Consider the following 11935-nt stretch of genomic DNA (forward strand, 5'->3'; position numbering starts at 1 on the left):
TAAAACGGATTTGATTTCCTGCATTAAAATCACCGGCCGCTAGGGGCACCACCTCCGGGTGAGCATTCCCTGTCATTTTTTGGCCAAAAGCAGCAGTGGTTATGGTTTAAATGCAGAATCCTGTATAGTGGAAATTGCATCCTTCCTTTCTCCTGTCCTTGAATGTCGTGTCATGCTATGGTACAGTAGGTGAAAGTAATGTAAAGCTCAACCTGGCCTTCATCTATTCAATCATGTCTGTTTTATGTTTGCTTGGAAGAAAGGAAGGATAGAAAAAAAACTTTCCAAGTGAGCTCCTTACATCTCAACACCATCACCAATGCCCAACATAGATGCACACCTGTGGAACTGGGTCAAATGGGACGCAGGGTTGCCAGGAAGTGGCGCAGGATTTGCACTGGGCTCACCACAGGTTTGGCATGCAAACACTCAACCCTCACCCTCAAATCTGGGAATCTGGCCCAAAGAAAAAGCCCCTAGTGTGAGAGCAACAGCTGGCAGCTTTTAAGATGTTTAACTTTTTTTTCGGGCACCTTTCTTACAGCTGAACTCTGATGACCCACTTAGCGTGACAAAACAATGACATTTCCTCATCTTTCGAGTATTCCCAGAGCTTGCTTTTCGGGAAAAACATCAGGAAAAGTACTTGTTTGTTTGTTTTTGGGGAGTTGTAAGTATTGGCTCCCTGAGTACCGTTCACCAGGTTAAGTAGGCCAATGCAGTGGACGCAGCGCCAATAGGGGTGGTCTTAGCCCGAAAGGCATCCCATTTACCCTAGGCACTCCAGATAGCACGGTGAATGATTTTCCATATGTAAATGCTGTTGTGAAGACACCGGGGTGTAGTGTGTGTGTGTGTGTGTGTGTTTATGTGAGCGAATGTCTAAGTACTTTGTGACATCTGCTGATGTAAAAAGGGGTTTATAAATACATTCGATTTTATTGTATTTGAATGACACTGACAGTTGCTGTGTTTTTTCTCGTTCTCTGCTCATGCCAAGTTATCTCTGAGGCCAAAGGGTTCCTAGGAGCAACAGTTCTTAACAGTGGGCGAGATGTGGAGTTGCTCGAACAGCTGGAGTCTCACAAGACATGGAGCACTTTTTTTTAACTGCCACTTCTCCCTGTTTATTAACTATGCATAGTCACTTTACTCTAACCTGTACCACTGCACATTGACTCTGTACCGGTACCCTGTGTATATCATTGCTAGGTAAAGCCCTACCTTATCTCAGCTCATTGGTCACCATAGCAACACCCACCCATAGCACGCACCCCAGCAGGTATATTTCACTGGTCATCCCCAAAGCCAACACTTCCTTTGGCCGCCATTCCTTCCAGTTCTCTGCTGCCAATGACTGGAACGAATTGCAAAGATCACTGAAGCTGGAGTCTTACATGTATATCTCCTTCTCTAACTTTAAGCATCAGCTGCCAGAGCAACTTACCGATCACTGTACCTGTACACAGCCAATCTGTAAATGGCACACCCAACTACCTCATCCCCATATTGTTATTTATCCTCTTGCTCTTTTGCACCCCAGTATCTCTACTGCACATCATCTGCATATCTATCACTTCAGTGTTAATGCTAAATTGTAATTATTTCGCCTCTATGGCCTATTTATTGCCTTACCTCCCTACTCTTCAACATTTGCACACACTGTACATATTTTATATTGTGTTATTGACTGTACGTTTGTTTATGTGTAACTCTGTGTTGTTGTTTTTGTCGCAATGCTTTGCTTTATCTTGGCCAGGTCGCAGTTGTAAAATGAGAACTTGTTCTCAACTGGCCTACCTGGTTAAATAAAGGTGAAATATTAAAAATGTAAAAAGTATGTATATATGTATATATAGCTTCGTTATTGTTATTTTATTGTGTTACTTTTTATTTTAAAAAATACTTTTGTTTATTTAGTAAAAACTCTATTTCTTGAACTGCATTGTTGGTTAAGGGCTTGTTAGTAAGCATTTCACGGTAAGGTCTACACCTTTTGTATTCGGAACATCTGACAAATAAAATTTGATTTTGATTTTGACCTTCTTGGAGCCTAATATACTGTATCAACAACCTCTCCCTCAACTTGATCAAGACAAATGAGATGATCGTGAACTACAGGAAAAAGATGGCCGGGCACGCCCTCATTCTCATCAATGGGGCTGTAGTAGACCAGGTTGAGAGCTTCAAGTTCCTTGGTGTCCACATCATCAACAAACTATCAAGATCCAAACACACTTAGACAGTTGTGAAGAGTGCACGACAACGCCTACTCAGACGACTGAAAAGATTTGGCATGGATCCTCAGATCCTCAAAAAGTTCTACAGCTGCACCATCGAGAGCATCCTGACTGGTTGCATCCTGACCTGGAATGGCAACTGCTCGGCCTCGGACCGCAAGGAGATACAGAGGGTAGTGCGTACGGGCCTGTGCATCACTGGGGCCAAGCTTCCTGCCATCCAGGACCTCTATACCAGGCGGTGTCAGAGGAAGGCCCTAAAAATCACCAAAGACTCCAGCCACCCTAGTATGGATTGTTCTCTCTGCTACCACACGTCAAGCGGTATTGGAGTGCCATGTCTAGGTCCAAAAGGCTTCTTAACAGCTTCTACCACCAAACTATAAGACTGCTGAACAGTTACCCGGACTATTTGCATTGACCCCCCCCGCATTTTTCACGCTGAGCCACTCACTGTTTATTATCTATGCATAGTGTCTTTACCCATACCTACATGTATATATTACCTCAATAACCCTCGCACATTGACTCAATGCCGGTACCCCCTGTATAGAGACTCGTTATTGTTTATTTAATTGTTGCTCATTTATTTTTTTTACCTTTTTTACCTTTTCTTAACTCATATTTTTCTTAACACTGCGCTGTTGGTTAAGGGCTTGTAGTAAGCATTGCACGGTAAGGTCTACACCGGTTATGTTCGGCACGTGACAAATAAAAATGTATTTGATTTGATAACTGGGATAGACACCGATACTTCGACCATCTCTGAAAGTATTAGGCACGGTACAATAGTAGTATCACAATATTTTTTTCTATGGCAAAAAATGTAAACACAAAGCAGACCCAACTCTGGTCCATTAAAAAGCTAGATGTAAAATATCTGTTGTAGCTTGGAAAAGAAATAAATGTGACTCTGGATGACAACATAATGATGTATGTTTCCAACATTAGGGCTGTTTTCTTAAAGAAGTTAAATCAGCTTCGTGTTTTGTTTCCTTCTCACGATACTAACGACTATCGCAATACTGGTATCGTCCTGGCCCTATAAAGTATACCACTAAGTTGCATTGAGTCTCCTCCTGAATTTTTTTCTTCTGTTTATGACTTCCTACATATTATATATAATAAGTTGAGCTCAAATTCTAATTTGGGTGAACTATTACTTTAACCTAAAGAAAGGAGAAGACCCACCATTGCAAAAACCACAGTATGCTTAGAAGACAACAATGACCTACAATCATTCTCTTCCTAAAAAGACAGACTGCTATAACACCTTTGATGCTCAGTCTAGGCAGGAAATCACTTTGTTACACTCTCACTCGGTCCCTGGAAGGACTTCACACGAGAAACTCACTCTTAGAAAAGTTATTGCCACATATTAATACTTTCTCTGAATAGATGCCAGTAATTCTAGATCACAACGGTCTAGACTTCCTCTGGCCTGACCCACATTGAACTAGAGACAGTAAACCCGATTCAGAGGGGATGGGTTAAATGCAGAAGACACATTTCAGTTGAATGCATTCAGTTGTACAACTGACTAGGTAACCCCCGTTCCCTTTAATAATCAAATGTGATTGGTCACATACACATATTTAGCAGATGTTATTACGGGTGTAGCTAAATGCTTGTGTTCAAACTCCAACAGTGCAGTAGTATCGAACAAGTCACAACCATACAAACAAATCTAAAAGTAAAAGAATGGAATGAAGAAATATATACTGTAAATATTAGGACGAGCAATGTCGCAGTGGCATTGACCAAAATACAGTAGAATACAGTATATACATCTTGCATATAACATGGTATAACGAGATTTCAAACCCGGCCAAGGTATTTCTGGGTCTGGGGCAACGGTTCTTCGGTTTTCAGGAAGGCAGAAGTGATGCTCACTTACTTAGCCATCCACTACATAAACACCAGTACTCTGCCCTACCCTATGTCAGTTATCTGAATGTGCTAAACAGAAATACAACTAAAAGTCCAATTTTACAAGAACACACTTTACACTAAATGCCCATCCTGTAAACTTTTATCTGTAGGTGCTGAGATGGGATTATTCGACTGAATCGGAAAACTAGCTGTCAGGTCCTTGCTTCCTCCGTACTCGTTTCCTCAACTCCTCTGAAAGCTCATTGGAAGCGAGGATCCAAGCTCCCTCCCTCAGACCTCCTTAAGTGTGCTTTGAGAGGATTTGAGGAAACCAGGACGGGGGAAGGATTTCACAGCTAGTACCGTTTTCACATAGTCCTGCCAACACATAGAATGCATCCTGTGGTCTGAACTGAAGTAGTCTGAACTCTTGGCTGCCAAAGTGAACACAAACAGCCTCATTGTTGAGATGCGATGAGTTGTCAAATGGCTGGGGAGGGAGATGTAGGCCTAGATGGCTCAGGCGTGGCTGTTTACATGCCATGACCATTTCAAACGTCTGCTGACCAATCAGCATCCAGAAACACACACACACACACACACACACACACACACACACACACACACACACACACACACACACACACACACACACACACACACACACACACACACACACACACACTAAGTGTGTCTGTTTCTGTACATCTATTATGTGATCCACTGTATGTAGCATATCACGTGTTATTGCACTGAAATGTGGCATTTGTAAATGTGGATCATTGCCACATTTGCCATTATGTAGAGAATCTTGGAAACTTTCTTTGACTACATTCGTAATGGAATTTACAGTATTTAAAAAATATATTTTATTTTATTTAACCTTTATTTAACTAGGCAAGTCAGTTAAGAACAAATGCTTATTTACAATAACGGTCTACTAGTATGTACTGTATGAGTGTCCTGTTGTGATAAAGTAGTTATCACATACTATATCTCCAATAGGGTTGGTTTAGTAAATCAAATATTGTGTTGTCCTCTAAAGAGAACTTAATGCACATGCAGAAGAAAAAGTTCATAAATGTATGGTACGGGCAATTCCACAGTAATGGTATTTTCCTGAGACTCTCTTTTTTACTTAAAAATGTATGTCAAACAAAAACCATTCATTTCAAAGTTTAACAAACCATTCAACTCTATGCACAAGGACCAATCTTAACAATTTATACTGACATCTTTACAAAAAAATGTGACTCAAAAAACTGTGCAGATGTGAAGTTTGGTAACAGATTTTCGTTTAAAAAAAATGTGTTTATGTGACCAGTGTCAGCTATGACATGACGCCTTGACTTGAAAAAAAAGGGTTATTGAACTACAGTAAGTGAAGTAGATTGACATCCGGTAACAGAATTACAGTAACAGAATTTCATCATGGGTCCCTGATACAAAAATGCACAATCATGAATATGAATATAATTCTCTTAATGCCGATATATCCTGAATAGGGACACAAAGCTAGAAAAATGCAATATCCTCCTTTGCATATGTGGTTTTTATTCTACACACCGCCCCCAAAAAATATCAAATTTCGTTGGTCCAGACCCTACCAAAGCTGAACCAACTATAGACGTCCATGTTTTGCAAGTTTTGACAATAAAGTACAGCACAATAGAGATTAGTAGACTACAGTACAGCACAGCACAGTAGAGTAGAGTAAAGTATAGTTCAGTACAGTACATTATACTAGTGTGCTCTACTGTATGTAACCAATGTGAAATGGCTAGCTAGTTAGCGGTGGTGCGCGCTAATAGCGTTTCAATCGGTGACGTCACTCGCTCTGAGACCTTGAAGTAGTTGTTCCCCTTGCTCTGCAAGGGCTGCTGCTTTTGTGGCGCGATGGGTAACGATGCTTCGAGGGTGGCTGTTGTCGATGTGTGCAGAGGGTCCCTGGTTCGGGGCGAGGAGAGGGATGGAAGCTATACTGTTACATGTACAGTACTGAACTATATTCTACAGGACTGTACTGTACTCTTATGTGCTCTACTGTACTGTACTGTGCTGTCCAAAGTTGTGACCAATCATGGACGTCTATGTTTGTGCCAAATCAAGGATGGTCTGGACCACACCAAAAATCAAAGTCTGTGGACGTTGAAATTAAAGCCAATCTGGACCGTACCAAAAAATGATCTATGTGGACTTTGAAATCAAAGTGAGGGTGGATCGACCAAATTTCAACTACTTTTCAACGTCCACGGATGTCCGGTGTTGGTGCTCAGTGGGTAAGGATGCTGGTTTCAGTAAATGGAAAGAGAGGTGGCTCATGTGTAAGTGTCAGTAAGAGCCGGGAGAGGTGACATTAACTGGAGAGAGAGGCAGGGAGAGAGAGGGAGGGAGGGAGAGAGAAAGGGAGGGTTGTCTAGACTGTCTTGCCCGTGGTTTAATCATGAGATTCTAGAATCTATCCAAGCATTTATGAATATGTCAACAAACAAAGTCTAATGTATGATTTTCAGTCGGGTTTTGGAAAAACATACTTCACTGATTCATGTCTACTTCACTTGACTGACTTCATCAGGAAACAGATTGATGAAGGAAATCTCTGTGGAATGGTACTACTTGACCTACAAAAGGCTTTTGATACATTAAGCACCGGCTCCTAATCTCCAAACTGAAGGCGCTGGGGTTAAACAATATCCCTCTAGGCTGGGTAAAGTCCTATTTATTAGGTAGGGAACAAGTAGTAGAGATGAATGGTTCACTGTCTCAGGCAAAACCAATGAGTTGTGGCGTTCCGCAGGGGAGCGTGTTTGGGCCTCTACTGTTTTTACTGTATATTAACGACATGAAAGATGCTGTTGTTGTTATCTTTTCCTTTATGCGGATGACTCCACATTTCTGTTGTCTCACAAAAGTAAAACTATGTTGGAGAGCATACTGAGCACAGAGCTTACTAACGTTAGTAAATGGCTTGGAGATAATAAACTGACCCATATGATGTAACTGCAACGACGAGATAGATGTTCTTCGTCTTTGTTTTATTATCTTGCTGTCATACCATGTTTGATCTTCCCTAGCCATAATGTTTCAAGAGGACCACAATGGAAATAAGTCCCTGACTTTATTGTGTTATCCTCAATGATTTTACTCATGTGCATGTATGGCTTTTTCAAGATTTATGTGTGCTTATTTTTCAAACAAGCACACATAAACTAAACTAAAACTCAAACACTTGCTTTGACCACCAGACGACAGAAAGAGAAAGAAAGGAGTTATGAGCTGAACATACCAGTATGCCAGTGGAAGGGAGGACTGTAGCAGGTGACCCAACTGTGGTTTGTGACTATGACTTACTAATTGCAGTAATTCAGTTACAGATTTTTTGTAATTCTGTTACAGATTTGGTAACAGAATTTAGAGTTTTTAAGAGATTCTCCGGTACGTTTGTATACTTTTTAGCCAGTAGTTCTGAAAGTAGTGTTCACAAGCCAAAAGTGGTCCCCCAAAATTGCATACTACGCAGAGCCGTCGGAAAACGTGTGGCGAAGCAGTATTTGCCCCAGTTTCAAAGCAGCAGCACCGATCGTGCCAGTAACTTTTTAGCATATTTTTTTTAGCATATATGCATGCCATTTCAACATTTACCTGCTCTGTCGCAGTCTGCCTTTGAAAACCATTGAAGACTACATGCAGAAAAGTTGTGCTATTCGTATTTGAGCAATACGATTGGCAGTGCATTCAAACACCACAACTTCTTGAGCAGTACAGAAGTTGATAGCTACGTTCAGACGGCACACAAAAACTGTCCTGAGCAAAAATAAGTGCCCATCAATCTTCTCATTGAGATGATTTATTAAAGTGAAAGTGATTTACAAAAGTAAACCTTCATTAGTGACCATACTAGCAATATGCTGGCTGCTGTTGATAGTCTGCATAAAGAAAGCTACAAAAATAGAGATTAGCTTTTGTCTCTAGCCAGGTTGATATCTCTTTAGGAACGCAATTGTCTTAAAAGTGCGGCGTCTTATTTTGAGATGTAAAAAAAATATTCTCAAAATGACATACTTTAGAAACAAAAATGTATGCAATTAATACAATTCAAGACTAAAGAATAAAGTCATGACTTACATTGTTTAATTATATTAAACAGCTATTTAATACATGTCATAATAACCAAATATAGCCTATTATCCCCCTAGAGCCGATGTCCGTGCCCTGCGAAAATTGAATTGGCATAATAAAAAAATCCCCATGCATGGGCTACTTCTCAATCCGCCACATCCGCCTCTGTGGTGGAAGGTGGTCTAGCTACACCTGTGTTTGTCAGACCATGAGACAAACCCCGAAAGTCGGTCTTCGCATGAAAACGTCTGTGGTGTGCGAACGGTTTGACCACTCTATGGAAAGATGTTTTTCCATGTATTAATCTGTTATTCAATGCATTTCTATCGGCTAATAGCAGTAAGACCAAATTCAATGTTTCATCAAATTAAAGATTGTAATTGTGTCAATATGTTTTGAATATTGTAGAAAAAGTCCTCACAGCCATTTTCCATACAAAAATATACCATGTACAGTAGGCTACAGGTAATATGTTCCTCCACATGTGAGTCATAGAAATTACGATCCAGTCTTTGTGGTTTTTATATGCAGGGAGCATACATTTCACAATTGTAAACTAATAAAGAATTTTAAGTTAGAACCCATTAAATATAAACTGGGTGGTTTGAGCCCTGAATGCTGATTGGCTGAAATCCGTGGTATATCAGACCGTATACCACGGGTATGACAAAACATTGATTTGTACTACTTGATTTGATTTGTACTACTTTGTACTACTTTTTCCACATTGTTTCATTATATCAATCTACGCACATTACCCCATAATGACAAAGAAAAAATATGTTTTAAGATTTTTTTTGCAAATGTATTAAGATTAAAAAACTTGAATAATACATTTACATAAGTATTCATACCCTTTACTCAGTACTTTGTTGAAGCATCTTTGTCAGCAATTACAGCCTTGAGTATTCTTGGGTATGACGCTACAAGCTTGGCACAACAGTATTTGGGGAGTTTCTCCCATTCTTCTCAGCAGATCCTCTCAAGCTCTGTCAGGTTGGATGGGGAGCATTGCTGCACAGCTATTTTCAGGTCTCTCCAGAGTTGTTTGATCGGGTTCAAGTCCGGGCTCTGGCTGGGCCACTCAAGGACATTCAGAGATTTGCCCCTAAGCCACTCCTGCATTGTCTTGGCTGTGTGCTTATGGTCATTGTCCTGTTGGAAGGTGAACCTTAACCCCAGTCTGAGGTCCTGAGTGTTCTGGAGCAGGTGTTCATCAAGGATCTCTCTGTACTTTTCTCTGTTCATCTTTCCCTCGATCCTGACTACTTCCAGTCCCTGCCGGTGAAAAACATCCCCACAGCTGCCACCACCATACTTCACCGTAGGGATGGTGCCAGGTTTCCTCCAGATGTGACGCTTGGCATTCAGGCTGAAGAGTTCAATCTTGGATTCATCAGACCAGAGATTCTTGTTTCTAATGGTCTAAGAGTCTTTAGGTGCCTTTTGGCAAACTCCAAGCGTGCTGTCGTCTGCCTTTCACTGAGACTTGGCTTCCGTCTGGCCACTCTACCATAAAGGCCTGATTGGTGGAGTACCGTAGATATGGTTGTCCTTCTGGAAGGTTCTCCCATGTTCACAGAGGAACGCTTCAGCTCTGTTAGAGTGATCCTCAGGTTTTTGGTAACCACCCTGACCAAGGCCCTTCTCCTCCGATTGCTCAATTTGGCCGGGGGCCAGCTCTCGGGAAGAGTCTTGGGGATTCCAGATTTCTTCCACTTAAGAATGATGGAGGCTACTGTGTTCTTGGAGACCTTCAATGCTGCAGAAATGTTTCTGTACCCTTCCCCAGATCAGAGCAGTGTGAGCAGTATGATCAGACACAGGGAAGAGTGCTTCATTCTATAGCTAGAGGACTCCTGATCTCTCCAGGAATGATTAGTATAATTTGTGTCTTTATCTGTTGTTGTCTAGTACTGTCTTTTTGCTTGCTAGGGCCATGTATTTTATTAAGTGCTGCCTGTCTTCCCACTATCCTACTTGGTGTGTGAAATGCAGCCTGCTATTAACTTGTAGATGATTATTGACACATCAACGATGATTAAAGATGTACTATGCAGAAATTGCTCCATAAAAGTTAGCTAAATTTCTGTTTATGTGGCGAAGGAAGCAAGTATAGTGTAGAGAATCATTGTAAAATCTAAACCGCTGTGAAAATATCTTTATCATACCCAAAAATATTGTATTTTCAGATGTTTGAAGCTGGTGTACAAAACCGAAAGTAAAAGACTCAAAAACTAAACTTTAGAATGGGAAGCATAGAAATAGCGCACAGAAAAAATATCTACCGCTTCTTAGACATACTTTCAATGAGAATGACATACATTTCTTTTTGAAATTAGTCGGGTTGCCCAAAAAAGTTACATATTGCCATTGCAAACAAAACGAGGACTCTTTGCTGCAGCTTCTTTTCTCTCTAGTGGAGGGACACTTGAGGGGCTTGAGATGCTGTGTTTAGTTCGCTGCATGAAACGGTGTCCCCAACAACAGACACTGTGCTTTAGGGACAGTATATAGAATATGTGTCACTTTTTTTAGGAGAGCAAAATGGTCAATACTTGTAGTGACTGTTAACTTTAATCTGAAATAAATGTGTTTAATCAACATTATCGAGGCCTTATCAAAATGCAGTACTTGCTGCAGTAGAACTGCTAGCTACCATGATTTAAATGACATAAAAAAAAAAAAAATAGTAAATAGGTAACTTGCTTTGCTATTCATCTATGAAGTCCGTAATGTACTCTGTGTCGCAAAGTTTGCAGGCAGTGTGCTTTGAATACAACATTCATTCAAGATACTCTCCATTTATGCATTACAGAAGAAGCCACTGAGAAAGACAAACCCGTAGGTTATTCACTCAGTAGGTCAGTGGAGCACCGCAACTCACAGACCTGGAAGAGGTAACATGAGACAACGGAGACAAAAGCACATGACAGCTCAATAGAAAAAGTATCATTAGTTACCATCTTTCCTGACAGTATCTCTTCTATCCTGCAGAATGTTTCTTCACATTTTGTCCTGATAATTCCGCCCAGATAATTGACTCTAGCGAGAGCGGTCTTCTTCTCACGTTTCTTAATAGCCAAGATAATGCCATTGATGAAGGTAGGTCCACATGACAGTTAGTGGTCTGCGAGTAAGTAGGAAAGCTCCCATCCCTTAGTGACTTTCCGCAAGTTTGAGTGAGTTGAGCTCCAAGCGATGAAGTGTCTTGCTTCCTGTTGCTTCACTGGCTCCAGTCTTGAGCTTCTCTGGCAGCACTGTGTTTTTGGAGCAAGTGGGAGCGTGAGAGAGGGAAATACTGCTGGAGAAGGGGGAGGAGAAAAGCTTTGCCTTTCAGAAGGAAATCCCCTCCAGGCTTTTCAGGCTTTTTTTTCTCCAGAGGCAGCAGCAACTACAAACCAGTGTGGGATTCACACACGCTCACACATACACACTTCAAAACTTCATTTCAATTCGGATCTCAATACATTATTTAAATGAGTGTCTGGGACACCACAGACATTCATTTGAATACTGTATTAAGATCTAAAGTGAAATCAGTATTCAAATGTCGACACACACACACACACACACACACACACAACACAACACAACACAACACAATTACAAGACACACTCTATCCCCCACACAGCCAGCATCAGAGAGAACAAAAAATCCGACCCCTCCTTCTATTGGACCCCTTCTCTCTATTTTAATCATT

At 40.9% G+C, this 11935-nt stretch overlaps 1 protein-coding gene across 2 annotated transcripts in view; it reads right to left on the reverse strand.

Moving 5' to 3' along the window:
• The window catches only part of LOC129841422 (uncharacterized), a 52919-nt gene extending 41418 nt beyond the window's left edge, over nt 1–11501 (reverse strand). For both annotated transcript variants that reach the window (XR_008757323.1, XM_055909689.1), the window contains exon 1: nt 11195–11501. Coding sequence is in view for 1 of the 2 variants with exons in the window: in XM_055909689.1 (XP_055765664.1) it covers nt 11195–11197 (3 nt within the window). In the remaining variant the exon portion in view is untranslated. The remainder of the gene's footprint in view (nt 1–11194) is intronic.
• Nucleotides 11502–11935: the final 434 nt, after the last annotated feature.

This window comes from Salvelinus fontinalis, chromosome 3 (assembly GCF_029448725.1).
Source record: "Salvelinus fontinalis isolate EN_2023a chromosome 3, ASM2944872v1, whole genome shotgun sequence".
NCBI classification, from domain to species: Eukaryota; Metazoa; Chordata; class Actinopteri; order Salmoniformes; family Salmonidae; genus Salvelinus; species Salvelinus fontinalis.